General features: G+C 38.7%; 1 protein-coding gene across 4 annotated transcripts in view; it reads right to left on the minus strand.

Moving 5' to 3' along the window:
* Nucleotides 1–27,510, minus strand: part of TNIK (TRAF2 and NCK interacting kinase) — a 405,268-nt gene that overhangs the window by 48,155 nt on the left and 329,603 nt on the right. For 3 of the 4 annotated variants that reach the window (XM_030822825.1, XM_030822828.1, XM_003256455.3), the window contains 6 exons: nucleotides 26,035–26,199; nucleotides 23,242–23,481; nucleotides 20,928–21,034; nucleotides 8,080–8,243; nucleotides 5,423–5,520; nucleotides 4,541–4,564 (listed from right to left, as the gene is read on the minus strand). In XM_030822825.1, the coding sequence (XP_030678685.1) occupies nucleotides 4,541–4,564; nucleotides 5,423–5,520; nucleotides 8,080–8,243; nucleotides 20,928–21,034; nucleotides 23,242–23,481; nucleotides 26,035–26,199 (798 nt within the window). The remainder of the gene's footprint in view (nucleotides 1–4,540; nucleotides 4,565–5,422; nucleotides 5,521–8,079; nucleotides 8,244–20,927; nucleotides 21,035–23,241; nucleotides 23,482–26,034; nucleotides 26,200–27,510) is intronic. The other variant, XM_003256453.3, reaches the window with a different exon arrangement.

Below are 27,510 nucleotides of genomic sequence, written 5' to 3' on the forward strand. Positions count from 1 at the left end.
ATCCTAATCGGTTAAAAGAAAAGCTGTGATAAAAGTGTATAGTTAAATTATAATTTTATTTTGAGAATACAACAAAACATTGTTTCTCTACTGCCACCTGTATGTCAGGCATTACTATTTTGGTTCACACTAGGAAAGGAAACACTTTAGGTGTTGTACGTGGTCTAGAAATTTAGGCAATTCATAGTGTTAACTGAAGGGTCATTTCTTTCTAATTTCATAGAAATCAAAGGAAAAGCAAAATGACTTTTAAATTTGTCTTAATGACACCTGATTTGAAACTCTTAAAAAATGGAAGCTGCTAAAAATTCAACCTTTGCATTACATACAAAAACGCACTTGGCTAGGGCTTTTGCACACATGCACATTTGCACATGCCTCAATCTCGGTGAATGTATTTGCCCCATCTGTGAAAGTGAAAATAGAATTGTATTTAGAAGGCCAACTCTGTTTAAATGTAATATATATTATAAAAAGAAGAGGAAAACCATAACATACGTATAATGTTGTGCAAATTTCTGGTTTCCTTGGCAGTTAGCCAAAATAGGAAAAGCTAACATCTGAATTTCAACTTTTACTTCTTATTCCCTCCTGGCAATTGTCAATGCTTATCTTCATCAAATGAAGAAGAAAGTGAAGGGTATGCTATTCTTGAGTACTTTGGGAAAATAAAGTCTAGATATTTGTTAAGGCTATGAAAGAAAAGGATATTATCATCCTCCAAACCAGTGAAATAATGAAAAATTAGATAAATTTATTTTGTATTCTGACATCTATATATTAGGACTGTGTTAAGTCTCATCCAAGAATGTAGCTAGCATTTAAAATGTTACTTGTTATTAAGAATTACATTTTATATAATTTAAAGAGAGAATATGGTTTAAAAGAGTTTATTTCTATTATTAATAATTCTGAGTAAAATATAATACTATTGGCTATGGTTTATTTTAATTAATGATACATTTTCCCCAGAGGTTTATTTTCCTTATCTCTGACATCTCAAAACGAGACAAAAGAAATTCTAAAAAATCAAAATTATTTTAGAAATATTTAGTCCACAGGCTACTGATTTAAAAAAACTTTCACTTGTTAAAATGACCTACAGTTTTCTAAACATTGTATTAGAAACACTTTAAAGTTCTGAACTGCTTAATAATTTTGCTTTTAATTAGAATTTTTTGCTTCTGTGTTATTAAAAAGCTCTCTGCCCTGAAACATTAGAAATAATTGAAAATTTCCTTTAAGTTTAATTGTTAACAGTTTGGAGGCGAGACATATACGAGAATCCCTATGAAAAGGTAAAAATAATGAGTAATTCAAAAGTAATACCTGTAGTCGAAGAAAATTAATCTTCCATTGCTAAGAACCTATGTGTTTAGCTGAAGTTTTGTTTCTTATCCATCCAGTATTGAAAAATTTATAATAGCAAAGTTATAGGAAATAAACACAATCTAATATTAACACCATTGGGTTCAATTCTATTTTCATATATTTTATTCTCTGACAATACAAATTTTCTCCGTATAATGAGCCTTCATGGTAATTTATTACTTGGCTGTCTCAAGCCTGGAGCTAAAAAGTATTTTAAAAAAACAAAATAAAAGTGCTATTTAGCATGAAAATATTTGAGAATATATAGCTAAAAAAGAAATATGGTAAGATGGTAAGATTTTTGACTACGGAGTAAATGTGAAGATAGCTACGAGGCTTCTTTAACAGTTTTTAGAATCAACTAGATATAATTTTTCATTCAACAAAGGTTGTTTAATTTTACTATTATGCACATCTTGACTAAAAAAGGCGCTCTTTTAGGTCCCTTTTTAGAAACAATAGTTTATTCAAATATTAGTTCAATTTTTGAACTATTATTTTGTTTAAAAATTTTTAGCTGTTTTTTTTCTCTTGTATTAAACTATTTTCTTTCTAGGAACTCTAAAGATATGACATTAGGCAAGCCACTTAGTTTCAGTATCCTCATCTGAGGGAAAAGGGGGTTGAACCCCTAGTTATTGTTCAACTTCCATCCAATCTAAATTGATGTGCTCTGAAATTTTCGATTCCCACATACTAATAAAAAAAGTGGTAAAAACAGTGTTTTCTTATGTATATAATCTTCGTGTTACATATTTAATTGTGCCAACAAAAAAAATCCATTTATTTTCAAAGACTATATTAAATAGACTATGCTGCAAAAATCTCATATTGCATTAGAAAGCAATGTCAAATTAATGTACACTGCCCCAAAACAATTTTTATAAAAAGTTAAATCATTAGCAATAACAAGCAACAATATTTCAAAAGTGATTTTCAGGTTTTTCATTTCAATCAAAGTTATCTAAATTGCAAAACAGTCATTGAGAGGGAAGCCCTACCAAAACCTATGAATGGAGAAGGGAGAAAGGTGTAGTTCAAAGTTTCTCAATTACGGCACTGTTGACATTTTGGGCCAGATAATTCTTTTTTTTTTTTTTTTATAGTTGGTAACTTTAACAATTTTTCTTTTAAAAATTGATAAATCAAGGAAGTAAAATACATCAATAAGAATATAATTGAACGAAAAACACCATTAATTAATCTGATGTAATTGACATTATACCACATCCAATGACATCAGAGTACATATACTTAAGCTTGTATGCAAGATTTACAAAATTAGACTGATAATTCTTTATTGTAGGGAATTCTGTGTGCACCATAGGATGTTTGGCAGCAGCACCCCTCTGCTCTATCCACAAGATGCCAGTACCACTGCCTCCCACTCTGAAGTGGTGACAACCAAAACTGTCTCCTGATTTTGCCAAATGTCTCCTAAGGGAAGAGGAGTGGAGGAATCAGCCCTGGTTGACAGCCACTGGGTTAGGTAGAACCACTTTATTTTAGTGGTTTGGATCAGTGATACTCAAGAGATCAGGATAGTCACCTGGAGAGCTTTTCCAACCATACATGGCTCCAGAGATTTTAGTATGCAGCTCACACCCCCTCAATTATTTGTAATTACTTATACCTCCATTGCCCTCTCTCATCTCTGTCCAGTGTGGTGCAGTACACCAAAAAAGGGTACAGCAATTTTTCAAACCCTGAAATATTCTGGGTTAATCAGATGAAATCTGTGAGAGCCTTTTCCTTAATGACAGCCCCTCGGAGCCAATTTCTGAACTCATATAATTCCTCTTGAGTTGTGCACATGCACAGCCATTTTATTGGCAACTGTAGCAGCAGAACTTCACTGCCTTTCTTTACCTGTTCTGGGAGAAAACTGACAAAAGTTGTGATAATCCCTGTCCTTCTCACTATTATGAGAGAGAGGGGCAAGCAAGGCCATGGCACAGAGCAATTAAAAACACACTCCCCTCTTCCCTTTCTATAAATGCCATCCACACACTGCAAACATGCAGAGTCTCATTCTTTTATAAGCAGCAATCCTTCAACTATGATCATAACTGTCTCAGTCACTCTGGGTGGTGAGGTGGCCATGAGTCTGAAAAAGTGAGGCTCTTCGGTGAAGACCAGATGCATGGAAACATGCTTCTCCTACCTGCCAAAGTAGCTCCATGCCTCTGGCCCAAACCTTAATCAAACCCTTGGCTTTCTGCAGCATGTTACACATAAAATGCTTTCATACACATTACCTTAAATGATCCTAAACAATCTTGTACGTGGGATGGGGAGGTGTTTTTATTCTCATTTTACGGATGAGGAAACTGTGGCCCAGAGAGGTTATGAGACTAGTCTCAGCCAGTTATTTATTGGGGGGAGCCAAGATTTGAATGTAGCTTGCTGACCTCAAAGCCAGGGCTTTTTCCATATAATTTCACAAAAGTAGTGCTCAGCAGAGCTACAGCTTTAAAGCCATGATGGTAGTCTTTAGATTCCATGCATTTAGGACTCTTTGCAAGGCCTGGATCTTAAAAAAAAAAAAAAAATCTACTCTGCTGTATTCATGCAGGTCTGACAAATAGCAGTAAGGCAGTCATCCTTCTTAGCAAGCTACCTACGATTGACAAAGCCATATATTTTTCTAATGGAAAACGTCTCCACAGATAAGGAAATAAAGTCACTTAACTTTCCAGGATTCATTAACTAAAGCTGATGTTGCTGCTGATGCTGTTGTTAATGTCCCACAAAATGAATCTAACAATACCTACTAACTCCTTGTTCACAAATCACACACTCTAAATTTGGAGTGCCCTAGAATGATACCTCTTTTCTTGTTAGTAAAACTGCTGAGACCCATTCCCTAGCAAGGCTGGCAAGTACGGGTTTTCTATTGGAAGATACTGGAAGGAGAAACTGCCATTAATAAAGCATGAACACTTGTCATTAGCCAGACTGGAACATTGGAAAAGTGACATTTTAGCTTAGAAGGAAGGTCCCTGAAGCTACATGGGTAGGTTTGAGGGTCTTAAAGTCGGCTTCCATCTGAAGGGGCACTCCTCCCAGCAGATTGCTCCCATTGGCCACCTTTCTGAATGTCAACATTAGGAAATAAGTTTAATATTTACATTTTGTGAAAGCATGACCAAGAAAAGGTAATACTAACCTCATCTATAGCTTTTTTATAGCTCTGAAATGAGAGGAACCCAATCCAGAAGAATCCACAGAAGGAGGAAAAGCCAGCAGAAAGGCAGCAGATTAGACACAAAATTGGAATTGTTAGTACACAACTGATAAATACAAAAGGGCGAAGAGAGTGTCAATCCAGAATGATGCAAATCCCTTCATTATTACTCTCAGTATACGTCGTTACTTTAAGATGTTAAAAAAGAGTAAACCAAAAAACTTCACGTTCATTTCACAGAAAAGATTCTCAGAAGATTTAAATAGAAAAAGTGGATAACAATTCATCCCCAATTAACTTTCAACTTTCAAATTTCAGCCTCCATACTCCTCTTTAAGGCTACTTGGGGGTCTATCATGTTACAGCAGTGAAGCTGGATATTAAGTTGTTAGGACACCTGTTGGACCCTGCTTAATAAGTGTGGTCCAGAAAATATAGTCCTGGAGGCATGAAAAATAGCAGAAAAACCGTAATATTAATTCACGTGGAAAATCATATGGGGAAAGAGTAGAAGAGATTAGAGAAACTCATAGAAAGTACCCAAGTCTCTTTAACTGCTTCTTTCAACATCTTTTTGCCAAAGTTGCGGAGTAGAAATTACAGAATGATGGGAGTTGTTTCTCTTCCTGTTTTACACTTAAAGGACTGCTAATGATCAGCAAATAGCCTGAGGCAGAGGAGGCAATCCAAGATCTCTTCGGTTCTTTCCTAATCAGGTATGACTTTCTTCTGGATGTTTCTAGCATCCGTTCTTACCAATCTCAACAATTTTTGTTTGTATCATGAGTGTATCCCCAACTACTTAATCCTGTGGGTTCTCTGGTAAATTAAGAATTCAAAACTCTTGGAGAGAAAAGCACTCACAGCTGGTCGACTGGGCCGGGTAATGTCCCTGGGTTCTTCTGGTTTCACCTTGGCAGGCTCATGGGGGAGCACGGGTGATCCTTCTGACTTACTGTTGGCTAGAAGAAAAAACAGAGGACCAAGAAAGAGATGCCCATCAAAAAGTGCTGGCTCAAGTTCTGCATGAATCATCTGTGATGTGTCATCACATTGAGATTACTCAGTGGACACGTCATTCACTTGGGCAAATCCTCAAGCACATCCATGAAAAATATAATGTTTAGGCAAACACATTTAGGCTTGTGACCTGGAAATCACTAGTAACAACAACAACAAAAAAAACTGTAGCAAGTACCATCACCACTAGAGCACTTATGTGTCAGGCATAGTGCTAAATGCTTTCCATGTCAATTATCTCATTTAATCGTCACTCCAACCCAATGATGTGGCACTATTTTCCTATTTTACAGAACACAGATTTACAAAGATGACACAACTGTCCTGAGATCACACTGAAATTATAGACAGAGCTGGAGTTCTGATTTCTGAAAGTCCTATTCTCAGTCACTGTGCTAAATGAGCCTCTAAGGTTCTATGCTTGTTTTCTTCTTTTATCATTTGTCCAATCAAGATAGGTTATTTTGTTGAAATTTTGTGAGGAGAAAAAAAAAAGAAACTTATTTTATTTGGTGGAATGGTTTTTAATTGGGGATAGGAGTGGTCTCAGCCCTTTAAAAATAAAAGAATGAGGTGAGGGCAGGAAGGGGGTTGTTATAGGAGAAGGGCCCTAGACTTGGAGGTACAGAGCAAGGTCAAGGGGACCCTGATGGCTGCAGAGTGAATAGCATCTCTGTGATCTATGAGCTTACAGATAGAGAAGATGCAATTTAGGGTAGGAGAGGTGGTTTTTAGTTTTTAAATGGTAGTCTTTCTTGGACAGGGACACACCAGGGATACAAGAGCGCTTTTAATCCAGAAGAACAAGGGGCTGAAGGAAATAAAAAGTAAGCCTGAACCAGATCAGAGAATTAAAATGGTATGCATTTAAGTTTGGTTTATTTAAATATTTGCTCTAAGAATATGAAGTTGCCTATAAATAGAAAAAGGTAACAGAATGGCTGTTTTCTTTCTTTCCTTTATGTTTTTTAGAGACGGGGCTCTGTCACCTAGGTTGGAGTGCAGTGGGGCCATCATAGCTCACTGCAGCCTTGAACTCCTGAGCTTAAGCAATTCTTCTACCTCGGCCTTCCGGGTACCTAGGACTACAGGCATAAGCCACTACATCTGGTAGTTTTCTAAATTAAGGAAATTTATATTTCGATCAAGGCAACAAAGACATACAGTAGATACCTCTGAGATGTGCCACTGATCAGAAGAATGCATATAGAGGCAGCTGTTGGCTAGTCCATATCCCAATCAGAGACGTGAACATCAAGCACATGTTAGAGAACAAGCTTTTTAAAATGGAAATAGAGTGATTTATTTAAAACTCTGAAAGGGTATTAGATAAACTAAGGGTATTAGAAGGTGGTATGTAATAAAGAGTCTAAGAAAGAAAAAAGAACTGAAGGTTCTCATCAGGCTTTCATTAGACAGAGAAACTTATAAGTATGTTAATATTTGTCAAATTGCAGTTAAAGTACTGGTCTTCATCACTTAGAAGCAAAATTATCTTCTGAAGAAGTTGATTCAGAAAGAGTGAATTTTAACCAGCTAGAAACTGTATTATTATGTATCATCACCTGGACAATAATAATGTTTTTCATAGGCTTCCCCATTACTGGAAACTAAACAGTGATGAATAATTTGAATTAAATATTTAGAGAGGCTAATTTTTACCTAATAGGAATAACCAGAGGAGTCAAAAAAAATTTTTTTTTTTTTTTTTTTGACGGAGTTTCATTCTTATTGCCAAGGCTGGAGTGCAATGGCATGATCTTGGCTCACCGCAACCTCCGCCTCCTGGGTTCAAGCGATTCTCCTGCCTCAGCCTCCCGAGTAGCTGGGATTACAGGCATGCACCACCACGCCCGGCTAATTTTTTGTATTTTTAGTAGAGATTGGGTTTCTCCATCTTAGGCTGGTCTTGAGAACTCCCGACCTTAGGTGATCTGCCTGCCTCGGCCTCCCTAAGGGCTGGGATTACAGGCATGAGCCACCATACCTGGCCTAAATTTGCTTTTTAAGTCAAAGATTTTATTCCTTCCTTCAAATGTATTCTACATTAGTCTTTATTGAATTTCATTTTGAGAAATACATGGTATTCTGAACTGTGTATATGAACTATGTTCAGAATACTAAACAGGACAATTGGTACAATGCGTACAGGACATTTGCGGGTACATGAAACTCTGAAAACCGGCAATCAAACAGAAACAGAAATTCCGGTGACTGGTAAGTGACTGTATTTTCAAATAAGACTGATATTTGGTGATCTCCCTGGAAAACACTGGTATCTGAGATTAGAAAGGATTTTTGTCCATACTGATGGCACACACACAATTAGGGACAGTGGCCCACTCCCGAGGAGACTGGGGTTGAGAGCAGTTGACAGGCTCTTCAGGATCACACAGTGGTGGCCATGCCTGGACTAGAGTCAGGAAGTAACTAATCTTTTTCCCTGTCCACAGCTTTCCTCCCAGGCAGTATTGCCAGGTAAAGGTAAGAGAAAGTTTTACCTCGAACTCTGGTGCGTTCACTGGATCCTGCTTGTGATCCAGGCTGGGAGCCTCCTTGCGAGCTGGGCTGGGAGCTAGGGGTGCTGGAGCTGGAGGAACTGCCACTGCTGGTCCTCTGCAAGGGGCTCTCCAAGATGGGCTCAGTTCTCCGGAGATCAGGGTTGCTGTGTGAGTGACAGCACACTGGTTACACTCTCCAGACCTTGCCAGTTTTGCAGATCACATGTCTGATAAGGTTTAATACCCAAAATATATAAGGAACTCAAACAGCTCAATAGCAAGAAAACAACACAATTAAAAATGGGGAAAGGACCTGAATAGACATTTCTTAAAAGGAGACATGCAAATAGCCAATAGGAATATGAAAAAAATGCTCACCATCACTAATCATCAGGGAAATGCAAATTAAAACCACAATGAGCCAGGCACAGTGGCTCTCACCTATAACCCCAGCACTTTGGGAGGCTGAGGTGGGAGGATCACTTGAGGCCAGGAGTCCAAGACCAGCCTGGGCAACATAGTGAGATCCCATCCCTACAAAAAATTAGCTGGGCATAGTGGCATGTGCCTGTCCTCCCACTTACATGAGAGGCTGAGGTGGGAGGGTTACTTGACCCCAGGAGGTCAAGGCTTCAGTGAGCCATAATCACACCACCACACTGCAGCCTGGGCAACAGAGTGAGACCATGTCTCAAAAAATAAAAACATAAAAAAAAATTAAAAATCCCACCAAACCACAATGAGATATCACTTCACACCTACTAGAATGGCTGTTTTCAAAAGACAAAAGATAATGAGTGCTGGTGAGGATGCAGAGAAGAGGGAACCCTTGTACCCTGTTGGTGAGGATGTAAAATAGTACAGCCAGTATGGAAAACAGTATGAAGGTTTCGCAAAAGACTAAAAATAGAATTATCATAGGATCCAGAGATTCCACTTCTGGGTATATATCCAAAGGAAATGAAATCGGTACATTGAAGAGGTAGCTGTACTCCCATGCTCAGTGCAGCACTATTCACAGTAGCCACAATACGGAGTCAACCTAAGTGTCCACTGAAGAATGAATGGATAAAGAAAATGTGATATATATCTTTCTCAAAAAGACAAATACTACATGATCTCACTTATATGTGGAATCTACAAACACTGAACTCATAGAAACAGACAGTAGAATGATAGTTGCCGGGGATCTAGGAAGGAGAGATAATGGGAAGATGTTGGTCAGAGGTTACAGTTTCACTTGGACAGCATGAGTAACTTTTGGAAATCTACTGTACACTATGGTGACTACAGATAATGATGTATACTTGAAAATTGTGAAGATAGTAGATCTTAAAGTCATCACAAAAAATGATAACTGTGAGGTGATGGATATATTAACTTGATTTTAGTAATCATTTCACAGTGTATACATATATCAAAACATCATGTTATACATTGTAAATAGATATACTTTGTATTTGTCAATCATACCTCGGTAAAGCTAGGGGGGACAAGATCTTGCCATTGGTAGACACAAGCATAGTCCAGTCCCCAGTGCAAGGAAGTAAAAAGAGCACTCATAAGAGACCTTGAGAGGGAGGAGTCAACAGAAGATGACAGTCATGCCTTCCTCTGTAGAGTTCCTGACCAGGATGTGGACAGGATGAACTCTTGTTCATCACATTGAAAGTACTAGCTCTGGATGGTGAATCTTCAAAGAAAGCTTTCTTATAAACATTTTTTTCTGTGCTCATTGTAAAAAAAACTTGAAAAATATTAAAAGGGAAAAAAATAAGGAAGCAACACACATAATCTCTACACCAGGAGATACTCAACTATATTTTACTATTGTACATGATCTCACTTATGCGTGGAATCTACAAACATCAAACTCATAGAAACAAAGAATAGAATGAGAGTTGCTGGGTTTTTTTTCTTTTGTATCTATAGAAGCATACTGCATATTCAGTTTCTTTTTTATATATGGAAGCATAGTGTATATTCAGTTTTGCATCTTGCTTTTTTCCCTTAACTGCACTGTGAGCATATTCTTATGCTGTGTAATAGCTTCATTGTCTGTTGTATAGATGAGTTACCTTGACCATTTCTCTGCTGTTAAATACTAAGGCGCTTCCAATACATTGCTGTGACACATAACAGTGAAACAATAATCTCCCTGCACACAAATAGCCAATCACATTTCTATTTCCTGAGGTTAGAATTCTTGGGTGAAAAGGCCTAAGTTTGGGGTGTGTGCATGTGTGTGTGCATATGTGTGTATGAGTGTATAAAGGTATGACAGATTTTCACTGAAATAAATGTGATGGTCCATTTCACTCTATCCAAGGTTTTATGCTAAATTGTATCTCATTATTTAGATAGTTTTAAAAAGTGACTACCGAGGTAGAAGAATTTTTATTCATATTTGTTTGCCATTTGTAATTTCTCTTCTGTGAATTGCTTAATTAAATCCTTTGTTCATGTAGCTTGTGGAGTCTTTGTATTTTTTTTTTTATTATCTTCTTGCAGGAAGTCTATTACCGACGGGAAGACAGTTTTTTGATAATTATTATAAAATGCTAATTCAGCCGGGCACAGTGGCTCACGCCTGTAATCCCATCACTTTGGGAGGCTTAGGCAGGCAGATCACGAGGTCAGGAGATCGAGACCATCCTGGCTAACACAGTGAAACCCCGTCTCTACTAAAAATACAAAAAAATTAGCTGGGCGTGGTGGCAGGTGCCTGTAGTCCCAGCTAGTCAGGAGGCTGAGGCAGGAGAATGGCGTGAATCCAGGAGGCAGAGCTTGCAGTGAGCGGAGATTGCGCCACTGCACTCTAGCCTGGGAGACAGAGGGAGACTCTGTCTCAAAAAAAAAAAAAAAAAAGCTAATTCAAGACCAAATTTGTTTGTTGGTAGGCTACTACTCCCATTAAAAATATATGTATATATTACTGTATTTGTCTTCATATATTTTCTCCCACCAAAAAAGCAGTATTCATTCACTCAGTTAATTCTATACCAGGCACTGGGTCAAGCATTTGAGATATGATAATGAACGAGACATAGCCTGTGCCCTCTGTGAGCTTAGCTGGATACACACAGCCCATTTCAACATGCTTTGCCTGCATTGAGCGCAGAGCCATATGGAAGCATGAGGCAGGACCACCTAGGCCAATTTTGGCCATCAGGGAAGCTGTACCCAAACCAGAGACATCTAAGCAGTGGTGGTGGGAGGCAGCTGCTGAGGATTTTATGATTTTGTTAAAAAAAAAAAAAAAAAAAAAAGCAACATTCTCAAGGCTTCTATAAAGCTCTTCCTTTAAAATTTATAACTCATAGGCTTTTTTAAAAAAATTTTTCTGTTTGTTAGATTTACACAATGCTGGGCATGGATAATTTAGGGAGACCTGAAACTCAGAGCTCAAATCTATTGCCATCCAGATGCTGAGAAGAGAAACATCTGATGTCAGCTTCCTCTGTTTCTAACATCTTCAGTTCCCCAAACAGAATTTATTAACAGTTACCATACAGCTATGATTTTAATGCCATGAGATATTATATTAAAATGTAATTTTATGCTTTAACTTTGCTCTGCCCAGTTTGAGTACCAAGTATGTATCAGGTACTGTGTACTGTGTTGGATGTTAGATGTTTCTCCCATAAATTTGGATATGACCCCTTCCTTTGAGACACTTTTAGTTTAGTCTGTCAATAACCCAGTCACAATGGCAACTTTATAAGCAGCAATTAAACCAAGTAATTTCTTTCTGAAAACTCAAGAATCTTGCTTTGTGGTAATGTATCTGTCAAAAACATTTGATTGAGTAGAAACAGACCGTGACTGTGGAAAAATGCAGTGGAAAACATATGTAAAAATAAATATGTTCTCAAGATTCATTAATATCATATAGATGTAGACCCTAACAATATTATCTTTGAAACTTTTGTGGTAAAGGGGTTGCTAAGTCAACTTAACAGTAAAATCAGTTGCAGAGCGATCATTGGTAAACTTAAGAAAAACTTCCAATAATGGCATTCCTTTGTGAAGTAACTATTTTTATGACAATTGTTTATATCAAATTGACTAAAATAGATTTGGATCCATACTGGAAATACCCTTCATTTAGAAAATGTCTAAAATGATAAATGTGTAATAGCTCTGAAATAATCTACATTTCAAATTTTTCATTTTTTAAAAATAAACAATCTCATCTCTTTTAATTCCCCGATAGCGAATTCTTCCACACTGCCCTCTTTTATTAAACAATAGTGGTCAAAATTTATTATGCATAATTAAATAATTCCAAAAATATTTGCTCTAAAAAATGTACTGCTCACCAACTGTATTACAGATTTAAGAATGATGAGCATGTTAAGGTTTCCTGGAGTTGCTCTCATTTTGTGGAACGGTAATGTAGAATTCTTTGTATTACAAAAAAATAAAAAATCTCTTGAGAGGAGGGTAGCTGGTGATAAATGCTCTGGTGGTTGTGGTGTGGTAGCAGGATAGAACTACTTGTTCTAATGTAGCACTCCTTTGATTATTTAGCCAAAACCTTTGTGTTAAGCACCAACTTTGTGAAACTTACTGGACCAGGATGAGGGATGGAGGAGAAGCACAAGCCACAGGGCATACAGTCAAGTTACAACATAATCATGGAGATGAGATTCATGGCAGAGGAGACAACAGGGAGCATGGCAAAACTGTATGTTGTGTGTGAAAGAGACTAAGTATTGTTGGAGTTTGGGGAACTATTAGTGCAGACTGGTATGGCTGACGGCAGTGTTATGAAGGAGCAAGAACTTGACTGGGCGTTGGAGCAGGAAGGCTGGGGAACAGTCGGAGCAGACATAGGGCTGGATTGTTTTTCCTGATGCATGTGGGTGCAGAGACGACACTGGCCAAATCAAGGACCAAATCTGTGTTAGGAAACACTGGGAGAGTGGAGTGATCAGAAGAAAAGGGCGAGTTGTATAACAATGGCCTTTAAAGCCTAGAGGAGAATGTGTACCTCCCACGGTACACATGAATGACTGACCAGGAGAGAGGCAGGCAGACCAGTTAGGAGGCTGCTGCCAAGTCAGAAAGTCAGATGATGAGGCCTGGGCAGGGATGTCCTGTGTAAAAAGGAGCATGGGCATTAGCAGAAGCAGCTGGGATGAGCCTACATCCTGACTGGGCTCAGAGTCTCATCCTGTGTGAAGCTAATTGGATCCCATGGGCATTAAATCCCTGACCAGGGCCTCATTAGTACAAGTTCTCCTCACCAGAGCTAACCAGTGTGGGTGCTGATCTTAATAGGTTGCTATTTTTGCTGCTGGAGACTGAAAGAAGTATTTAGTCTCTATGTTACCACACATAGAAATAGGGAAAACTTTACAATGCCTTTTCTACCTTTTCTTTTGGTAAAACATGAGTAGTTCGAGAAAATGTCATGCTGTTCACATTTTTCTCTCCTTTATTAAGTATTAAATGATCTGGCCTTGGGGCTGTGGGGTCTGAGATGAATGCTCTTAAGAGGATCAATTTCAGAAGAATCCCATGAAATAATAGATATCCCTTGTTCACATCTTAACTGAGCCTATTCAGATCCAAATGTGTAAAAACCTGAAAACATCCAAATGGATTTCTTTAAATGCTAACTTTTAGTTCAGACATTTGCCATTCTGCAGATAATGCTGCTAGGTCTATAAAACTCACAGTAAAGTGAAAATGTGGCAATTATTCCATTCATTTGAATCATAAAAAGTCAAAACAGAAGATTGGTATTATAAAGTAATTTTGTGGCCCAAATACTTGGGCCAAGTCTTTAATTAACTGGCCGACTGCCAAATTTCACTCTACTTTGTTCTTTGATGACACAGCCAATGAGAAGAAATGAGCCATAAGAAAATAGGTTTGGGATGGGACAGAGAATTATTTTTTGAAATTAATCATTTAGTCATTGGGTTTGACTGGGTATTTCTGACTTAATTTGAATCTTTTCTCATTCAGAATGTAATTGTTTGATCAAACTTTAATTTGCTTTAAAAAGAATACATACATCAATGTTAAGTATGAAAGTGCCTGATTTTTAAAAACAGTATTTTAAAATGGTCAAATCAAATTTTGATTTGAACTTGACTGATCACCTTCACAGCATGAGGCATTTGGGAGTTTACAAAGCAGGTGAGAATTGCCTATTGATATTGCAGTCTGAGCAATTCCCAGCTACATATGCCTGAGAAAGAAGGACAAGGAACAGTTGCATGGGGTCAGCGTGACTGTGCTATCTCCCAGACTTTAGCCATCTAGGAAGGGAACTATCAAAAGCATGTGATGACACTAGTTCTAGCTACAGAAGGGAAGTGTTTGCAATATAAATGGGTCTCATGGGACAACAACTTTGAAAAGGTAGCAAATATCTCAACATAAGGGCAAATAACAATAAGATCAAGAGGAGCTGTTAACAGACTCACTAAAGCACATGGTGAGAAAGGTGGGGACAAAATGGTGCTGTGTCAGTCAACAAATCCAGGGCTCTTTTGCCTTGGGAAAATGAGGCAGCAAAGCAAGCTGCACCCATGCTAAACAAATTAAGCACAGAACGGTGCTTAAGAATGCAGACTTTGTTGCAAGGCTATCAGAGCTCAAATCTTGGCTCTACCACTTACTACTTTTGTCACCTTGGACACATGTTAATTTCAATTTCTCCTTCTGTAAAATGGTGGTGATTACAGTCAACACCTCACAGAGTTGTTACACTGTTTAAATTAGTAAATACATATATATGAGACATATGCATATATATGAGACATATGTGTATGTGTGCTCCAGAGATGCTCATTAAATACAGAAATAAATAATAAATTGCCCTGAATTAGGCAGAAGGCAGGGAACGGCAGGCATTGCCTAATAACACTTTTTTGACCAACTGATGCCTGCATAGCTGTACCTGCTCAATAATGTATATAGTTAAGAATATGTTCTCTGGCCAGGTACAGTGGCTCACGTCTGTAATCCCAGCACTTTGGGAGGCCAAAGGCCAGCGGATCACCACGTCAGGAGATCGAGACCATCCTGGCTAACACGGTGAAACCCCATCTCTACTAAAAATACAAAAAATTATCTGGGCTTGGTGGTGGGCCCCTATAGTCCCAGCTACTTGGGAGGCTGCCGCAGGAGAATCACCTGAACCTGGGAGGTGGAGGTTGCAGTGAGCCAAGATTGCACCACTGCACTCCAGCCTGGGTGACAGAGCGAAACTCCATCTCAAAAAAAAAAAAATTAGGAAAAGAGGAAGTCAAATTGTCCCTGTTTGCAGATGACATGATTGTATATCTAGAAAACCCCATCTTCTCAGCCCAAAATCTCCTTAAGCTGATAAGCAACTTCAGCAAAGTCTCAGGATACAAAATCAATGTGCAAAAATCACAAGCATTCTTATACACCAGTAACAGACAAACAGAGAGCCAAATCATGAGTGAACTCCCATTCACAATTGCTTCAAAGAGAACAAAATACCTAGGAATCCAACTTACAAGGGATGTGAAGGACCTCTTCAAGGAGAACTACAAACCACTGCTCAATGAAATAAAAGAGGATACAAACAAATGGAAGAACATTCCATGCTCATGGGTAGGAAGAATCAATATCGTGAAAATGGCCATACTGCCCAAGGTAATTTATAGATTCAATGCCATCCCCATCAAGCTACCAATGACTTTCTTCACAGAATTGGAAAAAACTACTTTAAAGTTCATATGGAACCAAAAAAGAGCCCACATCACCAAGTCAATCCTAAGCCAAAAGAACAAAGCCGGAGGCATTACGCTACCTGACTTCAAACTATACTACAAGGCTACAGTAGCCAAAACAGCATGGTACTGGTACAAAAACAGAGATATAGATCGATGGAACAGAACAGAGCCCTCAGAAATGATGCCGCATATCTACAACCATCTGATCTTTGACAAACCTGACAAAAGCAATGAGGAAAGGATTCCCTATTTAATAAATGGTGCTGGGAAAACTGGCTAGCCATATGTAGAAAGCTGAAACTGGATCCCTGCCTTACACCTTATACAAAAATTAATTCAAGATGGATTAAAGACTTAAATGTGAGACCTAAAACCATAAAAACCCTAGAAGAAAACCTAGGCAATACCATTCAGGACATAGGCATGGGCAAGGACTTCATGTCTAAAACACCAAAAGCAATGGCAACAAAAGCCAAAATTGACAAATGGGATCTAATTAAACTAAAGAGCTTCTGCACAGCAAAAGAAACTACCATCAGAGTGAACAGGCAACCTACAGAATGGGAGAAAATTTTTGCAACCTACTCATCTGACAAAGGGCTAATATCCAGAATCTGCAATGAACTCAAACAAATTTACAAGAAAAAAACATCCCCATCAACAAGTGGGCGAAGGATATGAACAGACACTTCTCAAAAGACATTTATGCAGCCAAAAGACACATGAAAAAATGCTCATCATCACTGGCCATCAGAGCAATGCAAATCAAAACCACAATGAGATACCATCTCACACCAGTTAGAATGGTGATCATTAAAAAGTCAGGGAACAACAGGTGCTGGAGACGATGTGAAGAAATAGGAACACTTTTACACTGTTGGTGGGACTGTAAACTAGTTCAACCATTGTGGAAGTCAGTGTGGCGATTCCTCAGGGATCTAGAACTAGAAATACCATTTGGCCCAGCCATCCCATTACTGGGTATATACCCAAAGGATTATAAATCATGCTGCTATAAAGACACATGCACATGTATGTTTATTGCACCACTATTCACAATAGCAAAGACTAGGAACCAACCCAAATGTCCAACAGTGATAGACTGGATTAAGAAAATATGGCACATATACACCATGGAATACTATGCAGCCATAAAAAATGATGAGTTCATATCCTTTGTAGGGACATGGATGAAGCTGGAAACCATCATTCTCAGCAAACTATCGCAAGGACAAAAAAACCAAACACCGCATGTTCTCACTCATAGGTGGGAATTGAACAATGAGAACACATGGACACAGGGGAACATCACACACCAGGGCCTGTTGTGGGGTGGGGGGGAGTGGGGAGGGATAGCATTAGGAGATATACCTAATGTAAGTGATGAGTTAATGGGTGCAGCACACCAACATGGCACATGGATACATATATAACAAACCTGCATGTTGTGCACATGTACCCTAAAACTTAAAGTATTAAAAAAAAAAAGTGTTCTCCATAGGGCTCTTTTGGATTTGGTATGGTGCATACAGACAGTGGAAGAGTGACTTAATAGGGGTTATTTTGGGGAGAAGGAAGGATATTCAAAATAGTAAAACCTTTACTTTTGTCCTCAAGTTACAGCTATACCTTTGCATACTGATCATTTTAATTCAAGAGTTTTCTCTTCGGGGTACTAAGTAGTTTACTGATTTAAACACATGTCCCAAATGATCAAAAAACATCACACGTTCTGCAGTTACTATAAAACATCTTGCACTTAGTAACTGGAGTTCATTACTACTAAGTGCAGGAAGCAAAAACTGAGCTTCTTAACCATTAGGCTCTGCCTTGTTTTTCTTTTTTTTTTTTTTTGAGATGGAGTCTTGCTCTGTTGCCCAGGCTGGAGTGCAGGGGTGTGATCTCGGCTCACTGCAAGCTCCGCTTCCTGGGTTCGCACCATTCTCCTGCCTCAGCTTCCTGAGTATCTGGGACTACAGGCGCCCGCCACCACGCCCGGCTAATTTTTGTATTTTTAGTAGAGACGGGATTTCACTGTGTTAGCCAGGATGGTCTCGATCTCCTGACCTCGTGATCCGCCTGTCTTGGCCTCCCAAAGTGCTGGGATTACAGGTGTGAGCCATCGCGCCTGGCCTCTTTTTTTAAAAAAATTGATTTAGCACAACAGTGGTTTATTTCTCACTCACATCATAATATACACAGGTAGAACTGGTCTCCTTGATGGTTCTCTAAGTGGTGACTTGGGGGTCCAGGTTCCTTCTGGGTTGAGACACTGTTATCTTAAAATTGTGGTCCCTAAATTTGCCACAGAAGAAGAGAGAGGTTCTGCCTCTTTTAGGTAATTCACATATTTACTTCAAAGCAAAATAAGAAAGTGAGGCAAGAAATATAATTTTGCCCCTACTAGTACCCGTAGTCCCAAAGAGCAGCAGGTATATTATGACCCCTGGGCCCTGAAGTCAGGCAGTTTTGGTTTGAGTCACTGGGTCCCAGGGCCACATGCAGCTTCAGTATATATTTGCTGAATTTAGCAAATGAATTAAAAACTGATAGTAACAAAACATCCTGAATCTGTCCCTTATTAGCTGTGTACTTTTTACTGGATCCATTTTAACTTTGCTAATTTTCTAGTCACCCTTGGGAATCACTTCAAAGAAAAGACTAGGAGGAAAAACAGAATATTGACCAAGTACAGGAAAGCTTGGAAGCACTGTAAAGGACAAGTTATTTAAAAGCAACACCTTTTAAAGTGGCTTTATGGATGGGTGGTTGTCTGACAAATGGCACAACAACAACTATAAGGACTTCATTAGGACCAACAGAGAGTAGGAGAGGTCTGTGTCACAGTAATGGCCCCTGGCAAATCACATCTCCCAGTGTCCATGCCCCTGTGTAGTTCCTTTCCATACTGACTCAGGGCTTAGCCAAGCGACTTGTGATGGCTAATGGGTTATCCAGCAAAGGTGATGCAAGCAGAGGCTTCAAAAGTACTTGTGCATTGGAGCTTTCTCTCTTGAAATGCTCTTCTGAGATCACCAAAGGGTAAAGAAGCCCAGAATGGAAGACCACGTCGAGCAAGAGGTACAGCGGAACCATCCGCTCAGTGCAACTGGACGAGTGAGCCCAGGCGAGAGCAGCTGAACTCCTTAGCCAATTCACAGCATCATTAGAAATATTAAACTGTTATTCTTTCAGGTCACTAAACTTATGGTGATTATATTGTGCAGCAAAGGTGAACTAAAGATATGGCTCTCACAGTAAATAAAACAAATCTTGAAGCTTTTAAAAACGCAATCCAATCTAGAACCGCAAATCTGATTTACACCTTAAATGCTGGTCACATGGAGATACATGACAGCATAAAAAGGGGTGTTCTGTAGGACTGTCCTACATGCAGAGAAGAGGCTTCTTCACCCCCGACCCCCAATCTCTGTCTTTCATTATAGGAAGTAACTATGACCTCTTAACTCACTTCCTCCCGTCCTCTCTAAGTAGAAAAATGTTAGCTGTCTCTCACAAAGTCAGAATTCTTTGGATAAAGTATAATATCCAAGTGGTTCCAAGAGAAAGGCTCATTATTTTGTAAACCATTGACCATCAGATACCAATTATCTTAGGCCTTAATGTCATTAAAATAGCACTTCAGAGGAAATGAAAATAGCTTTTTATTTGACTATATAATGGTAATTCTCTTTTCGGTTGACAGAAGGAAAAATACTTAAAGTTGAAATAATACTTGATCTAAAGAAACTAAAATTCCAAGTAACCGATCCAATGAACAGAGCCCCGGGGGCAGGGTTCAAAGGAAGCAGCAGCACTGATAATTTATAATCGGGGCTGCTTGAAGAGGGGCACTGATAAAGTTCAGGCTGGCGATCCAGCACTAACGTTCCTTTGGCTGCCTGGTCACAGTGGCTCTAGTCTTCCTCAGTGCTGCTTAGCTGCTTAGCAATACCAGCTCAGTGTGAATCTGCCAAGCCACTGGAAAAAAATGGCTCATTCAGAGCCTCTTGCAATTGGTAATTCCACACAGAGTGGGCTAGCATCTTTGCCCTAAAGGGATTCATGTTCTTAGTATAGTTTCATGTTATTGCTGGGCTGACCCCTTCCCTAAGGCTTTTCATGTGAAGAGGAAAATTAAAGCTTTATGATTTAAAGCATTCCATATTTTAAAGATATGTGCATGTCATCAAAAGCTTCATTTCCAGTCATTCTCTCTTACTAGCAAAGGAGGGTCCTTTTATTATGAACACAATGAAGAAGAAAACAGCCTGCCCAATCACATCCTTTTTATAGCCTTAGCAGAGGCCATTTGCTATTTCAGTTGATCCTAAAAAGTGATGTATTCATCATGAAAAATCTGAGGGAAGCTTGATGAACTATAACAGCAAACAGCATCTGTTACCACAAAAAATCTGTTCAGACACTGTAAAGATACTGTTTACTTTCCAGCTTCGTGAGACCTCTACACCAACCAGTGGAGGTGGATGCAACTTCCTGACTGCAGGAATGTACATTATTGATAGGAAATTCTGGAAGGAGAACACAGAGCAAGAGTGGAAGCATAACTGCATTTCAGTGACCTTTGTAATGCCAAAGAGGCAATTTCCTCATAAGAGCTAGTTCTTCTATAACTGCCAAGCTAGAGAAGCTCTGAAGATGGTCACTATTTCCGTGGTAATTGCTTTGTAATGTCTCAATGGTTCCCAGGGCATGTTTCTTGACCTGATGCTAGAAGTCACCTCAAAATGGGCCATAACAGGTCATTTTGTTCTGCTGACTCTAAACTGGTCTCTGAAGTAATGCTTTAGGGCATTGCAACCAGATTCATATTTGCAAATTTTACTCTCAGATTTTAAAAACTGTCCGCTAAGATACATCTGATTGGTTTCTGGGTTGCCCCATTAATTAATTTATTCATGAGCCCTTCATTGAACACTGATTTCTCTGGAAAGCTACTGAAGAAATAAAAGGCATGTGTTCTGGACCATCAACATTTATAGTACACATGGAAAGTCAACATGCCTCTGAAGTGAAAAAAGAACACAGGCATTTCTAGGAAAGCAATAATGACAATGGTGGGTAGGAGTTTTTTCTTTTACCATAACCACCTTCCTTTCTTACCTTGCTCTGATGGGTTGAGATCCTAGTCTGGGTCCCAGAGCACTACCATTCCCAGGAGAATTCTTTCTGGCTAATGCTGGGGATATAGAAGTTGTTCTTTGAGGCACCTGGAAGAAACCAGAATTCAGAAATATTTTCCATAAAGTAGCTTCCATAGCCTATTGTCAGAAAATCCTCCTTTCCAATGATTTGCCAGAAGCCACAGAAACTATCTGAAACAGTAAAGAACTATCTTTCATTCATTCCTCAAAGAAATATTAAACTCCCTAAACAAAATCAAACAAAGGTTTACTGGCAAAAAACAATGAGCAAATTCGGGAACCATTAAAGAGGGTCATCCTCAGTCTTAAATTTAAAGATGGGTAAAGCTAATAATTTTGATATACTGAGCTAAAAATAATTGACCTCTCTTGGTTGGGCAAAAGTGGTAAATACCAGGAATTTCTTTAGTGTATCATTAACTCATTGGAAGTTGCATCAGCTGAGAGTCACCCAGATGAAGGAAGTTCCACTTTTAGCTTACATCACAATAAACAGATAAGGAAATCATGAAATCTGGTGAGAAACTAGAATATCAGGATAGAGCTTAGGACATAAGTCATATGTTGGTGAGCTCAGAGAACCTACCACAATAGTTCCTGAATGTTTCTACTTTCCAATTGATTTGCAATTACGTACTAAAACCAAAAACCAAAAGCACTGTGTTTTGGTCAATTAGTGAACATAATAGAACATAATACAAAGCAGAATTAATACTGAAAATACTGGAAGGATCTTCAAAAAGGCTGTGTAAGTACCAATAAGACTTGAGGAAAATGTATTATTATCTTATCTGGCAGAAACCTAAGGTAGAATTGAAGTATGTCCCAATTTATAAAACGGACATTTTAAACTGAAATTAAATATTTTAAGTGTACCAAAGGAGTCCATTATTTAAAAGAATCATATTATGAATCCTAGTATAGAAAATTACTTTCAGTGTAAAGTGTCATCCTTTGTTTTGAAAATTTAATTTTTATTATTCATTTTAACATAAAGATGAGTCAGTGAAGTAAAGCAGAATGACCAAATCAATGCTACTACCTGTTCAAATTAAATATTACTATTACTATTCTTTTCCTTACCATAAATGTACATAGTTGTAGAGACAAAAGAGCCTAACAAATTCTTAAAACTTAAGTTTTTGAATTCATCTAAAATTTTCTTCCAGGTTCATGCATGTATGCCTGCATATTTTTAGAGAGTAGACCAATAAATTCAATTTTTTCCATCTATTGTGTCTGCTCCTCTGCCCACTTTATTTTTCATATTGACTTTTGCTCCCTATGCACCCCCCTTTTTTTTTCTGACGGCATTTCTGCTTCCACAAAGAATCTCAAAAAATTGTCAGCTGATTTTGTTTTCAAAATAATGGGACTCTTGTTATAATATCCTTTTAAGAGGAAGATGAGGAAATGTATTTGTAATTCATTGAGTAAAAGCTTCTTTTTCTTCTGGAATTAACAGTGGCATTTTCTGCAAATTGTGGAACATTCTACTTGTCACAGCCTTTATGCTAAGCTCAGGTAAAGGGGGATTCCTGAGACAGGAAGAATCTGATGCAAAAAAATGTCTCTAGTATTTTGAAATACTTGCAGGTTGTTTGTAGCTAGATGCACACAGCCACATTCTAGAACATTTCTTGGCACGAGTAATGAGTTGGTATAGGAAAACAAAAGAACCCAAACTCAGGGCTGTTCTGTCCAGTGGAATGGCTGGTCATTTTACCCTAAGGTTTTTCCTCAGTAGTTAATTAAAGATGGAAATAAATTATGACTTGGCCTAGAAAGAGCTTTCCTTAAAATGGGCCAACTAAAATATCCTAAGAAAAATACTATCTTCTGAACCCCTGAAATCTGGCTTCACTTTTGTGTTGTTAAAAATAGGAATACATGAATTTTCTACCTTTTATCTGGAAGTTTTCAATTGTCTTGATGTAGATTCAGTCATCAATGAAATATCCATTACTTTATTTGTTAATATGGACAGCAAAATAACAGTTTGGAATACTTGGTGTGGAGAGTTCTAACTTTGGACGTAGGATCTGTGCTTCAATCTACCTGACTTCAGTTTTCTTGCTGGGGAAATAAGGGTCAGACATGGTAAGTGGCAATCCAAGTGTTAGCCAGGGAATGAGGAGGGACCAAAACAAACATGAGAAGGGGAAGTGCTTTAGCATGATCACATTCTCCACTACTACGAAAGGCCTGGAATAGTGGTAATAATAATCATCAGTGATGCTGGTGATTAAAAAAAACACCCCAGTAAATACTACCTTTGGTGGAATGTCTTCTTCCTGTCGTAACCAAGAGCTTCGGTCAAACTTTTCAATGCGAGTGGGGAGAGGAGGGTTTTCAGAGGTGGGATCTGAGTTCTGGCGTGGCATCTCCACGCGGTGGGAGGTCACGTTCAGAGCCTCCTGAAACCCAGAGAGGCCCTTTGTGGGCTGCTCGTGCACTGACTGGGAGGCAGTCAAGGCAGGTCCCTGGGATTTTACAGCTACCAGATGTGGGATCTAAGCATCAAAACAACATGAAAACAGCACTATTAGAAGAAAAAGCAGATCAGCCAGTACCTCAGTCAGCTAAAGGAAAAAAAAAGTTCAAGGGCACAAAAATTGGACTATAGAGAGTCTATCACAACTATATATAGCATGTTTTTTAACAGCTCTTCAAAATTTTCCATTGGAACGATATGTAGGGCTGGCACAAAGTTAAATGATTTACTTGGGAATGCTAAGTCAGTGGAATGTGTGAAATAATAACAATAACTACTGTATATTTAGTGAATATTTATTGACCAGCAATGCAATATATTTTATAAGCACTTCTCTGCTAATATTATGAACTTCCTCCTTTAAAACCCCTAACTTTTACATTAGAGGGTGTTGCTCTCTCAAACAAAAACTGCTGTAAATATCTTACTTGTTATGAACTCACTGAGTCCATCCTGAGGTGGATACAGTCATTTCCCTCATTTTACACCGGGGCAATGTAAGGTGTAGAGAGGTTTAGCAATACCCTAGATTGCACAGATAACACCTGCTGGGGCATGGACTGGACCAGGTATTCTACACCCATAGCTCATAAACCTAACCTCTGTGATATTCTACTTTCTCCTGTGCTGGCTCTTACCATCTATGCTGTCATATTATCTCTTGACACCAGGATGTAACTTTTTGAGTTAAGTATCTCAACTGGGCCAACTGGGCATGTGGTGATATTGTTCACACAGGGAAGACAGGCAGTCTTTCAGCGAAGTTGTGGCTCTTAAAGACAAATCATTAAAATCCAGAGTGCAGGGCACCACTTTGCCATAGCACTGCTCACACCTCATAGTGCTTATCTAAGCGTGTCTCCTATTACTTCATGAAGGTGAGCTCCCTGGAGACAGGAGCTATGTCTATCATGCTCGTCATCATATCCCCTAGGCTAGCTCTGTGCCTGGCACGGGGAAGGTGTCCCATAAATCCTGGTTGGGAAAAAAATCTAGAGTGCCTTCTAAATTAAACTGTTAATTCGACAAACATTAGTTTAATATCTGTTTTGTGCAAGGACCTGTCAAATCCTCTTTGGCTTGAAATTTAAGTGCTGGAATGTTATTAATGACAGTTCAGAGGAAATCTTCAAAGCCCAGTTTAGCTGAACGTTCAGCTTCAACCAGAATAGAACCTACTGGATTTATATTAATGTTAAATATCATTAAATAAATAATAATATTAAAACAAAGCCCGTTTAAAAAAATATCTAGTATAAAACACAAACCCACTTTAAAAGAGCCAAAAAAATTAAAAATAAAAAAAACCACACCACACAACCCCCAAATTGAAGCACCTGAAGAATGCTTAAGTGAATTAACTGTCACAAAATATCTACATTTTCACGCTCTGGTTGTTCTCATCGAGACATTTTCCCTCTCTTCTCCCCTTTTAAAGGCCAAAGTACCTTCCAAGGTCAACGTTAGGGGTTTTAAAAGAGGATATTTGTACATTAAAACAGAAATTCCTGTAAAAAAATGTATCTTTTTGAGGGTTAGGCATGAAAGAATTATATACAAATTAAAAACAGCCAAGAGGAAGATATGCCAAGCTGGCTGGTGCTGAAAAATCTTGGGCTTTATTTACTAAAGGCAAACTTAAAATACAAAGAATACTTGATTTTATCACTACTCTTTTAAACTCCAGTTCAAACAGCATTACATATTTCAAAGGTGACCTTAAAATATTTCGTGGAAGTCTTAACACAGGTGGATGCCTGGAAGAAATTTAAGACATTTGGCAGAAGAAACTACATTATTTTTTGTGGAATTCCTTAATCTATTTCACTTCGTATTTCATTTTTAGCATATGTAACTTAAAAGTCCTATAGAACTTCCAGAAACCCCCTCCTTTCCTAAAAGTGGAGTAATCTTTTTTACTTTACCCTATAGCTTTAAATAGTTGTTCTCAAACTCTAAAGTACATTAGACTCACTTAGAGGGCTTGTTAAATCACAGACTGCCAGGCCTCCCCCACCCCCAGAGTTGCTGATCAGTTGGTCTGAAGTGGGCCCAATAATCTGCATTTCTATCAAACTCCTGGGTGATGGTTGATGCTGCTGGTCCAGTGGATTACACTTTGAGAACCACTGGCTTAGAAGACGTAATTTTACTTAACCAAGTCTATTTAAGTTTTTCAGTTTCAGGCTCATGCCAAAGTCCCAAGAAAACAAAAAATACATAATGTATACACATACACACACCTCAGAGGTTTCTATGAATTCTAGTTTTGGCAATTGTAGCTAAAAGAATGCTTGTTCTCACCTTGCAGGAACTCCTATGGGTCCCCAGAGAGGCCAATTTACATAGAAGTGAGTTTGTGGTTGACTCAAGTTTAAGGGTGATGCTTTTCTCTTTCTCACCTCTTCTTCTACTCTTCAAAATCAGTGAGGCCACCTATTTTACTATAAATTCTATATTAAGGGTCATAATTTGATCCTGTGCCTGAATCCATGTTACAATTCCCTAGGCTTTTAATAGGTTTTCTTGTGCACCTTACTGGAATGCCTGATGGAATGGAGGCAGACTGTACCTGGGGATCGACTGGTCTGAGCATGGGGGGTGTTCGAGCAGGCTGAACTCCACTAATGCTGAAGGACTCCGACCTTGGGGGCAGGTTGGGGTCAGATATCCTGTTGGCAACCTTGTGAGGCATGGCAGGGGAACTTTGCCGGTTGAGCCTTGACCGTTCTTCTACCTACAAACCAAAAAAAAAAAAAAAAAAAAAGCCTTAATGTACAGAAGTAGATTCACCTTCTAGCAAGGATTTTCTGTAGTCACCTGCACAGCCAATTGAATCCTCTGATCAACTGATTTTAAGAAGCCAAAACTCTATTTCTGTGCTGCATCAAGAATTTGCAAAGAGCAAACACTAGCAACAGCAACAACAAAATAGAATACCCAAGCCACCACTCTTCCATTACCCATTATCTAGTGTTACTCGGTTAGCAGGGGATTTGTGACCTGCTAAGAGTTTATCTTGTATTGATTGTGATATTATCTTACTGATTGGTCACAATGCCATGGGGTCAGTGAGGAAGACAGTTTGCACTCTAGACAATCAAAGGGAATGGTAGCATGCATTTAGATGGCTTGGGGAACATAGAAAATTGCTTTGGGTTGACTCATGGAACATGAGAGGAAGAACAAGAGGATGAAGCTGAGGCATGCACCCTCCATTTCTTCACATGTCCTACTGATAGGCAAGTGGGCGTTTCAGGCTGCCTGCTTAATGAGCGTGGCCTGTTTCAAATAGACTTCCTGTATCACTTTCTTTTTCTCTCTTTAGGGGTCTTTCTTTCCAGTTGTCTTTCCTGCTTCCTCAAATACACTGCCCCATCTCATTCTTTCATGCCCAGATTGGACTCCACTGTCTTGCTCTCCCCTTTCTTCCTCCCTGTTTCTACACATGTGGTGTTCGTTCTTGCTTCTCCTCCTTTTCTCTTCCCCTCTAATCCTGTCTTCTCTCAGGCTATTTCATTTCCTTGTCATTCCCTTTCTTCCAGGGTCTCTTTCAGCCCAAAGCAGATAACAGATCCCAACAGCTTCACAGGAAATGCTCACAGAGCCAGTGAATGCCCTTTTTAAACAGGTCTTCATTACCTTTAGTACATATTTACAGCAGAAAGACTGCCTTGGAGGGCAATTTTAAAGAGAAACTTAGATAAACAAGGTGCGCCCTCTAAGATACGGCTTAAGATCTTAGACAACTTCAAGAAGCCTATGACTTTTCTTCCAGATCTACTGTGTCCTGCCCTTTATTTCTTCAGGACCAATTTGACTGTTGTTCTTCCCAAAGCCACCAGGACAATGCAACCATTCTCCCCACACTGATGGCCTTTACAGTGAGCCCTTAATTCTCTTCTGCTGACTCACTGAGCATTTTAAGAACCCACGTGCAGGTGCTCAATATTCATGTCTGTTTGCATATTTTTTATGTAGCAGCTAAAAGTCTTTATTCATTTTACTGCCTGATTTGAAATAAAAACTTGAAAGAGCTATTTTCCCC

The sequence above is a fragment of the Nomascus leucogenys genome, chromosome 11 (genome assembly GCF_006542625.1).
Source record: "Nomascus leucogenys isolate Asia chromosome 11, Asia_NLE_v1, whole genome shotgun sequence".
Classification (NCBI taxonomy): domain Eukaryota; kingdom Metazoa; phylum Chordata; class Mammalia; order Primates; family Hylobatidae; genus Nomascus; species Nomascus leucogenys.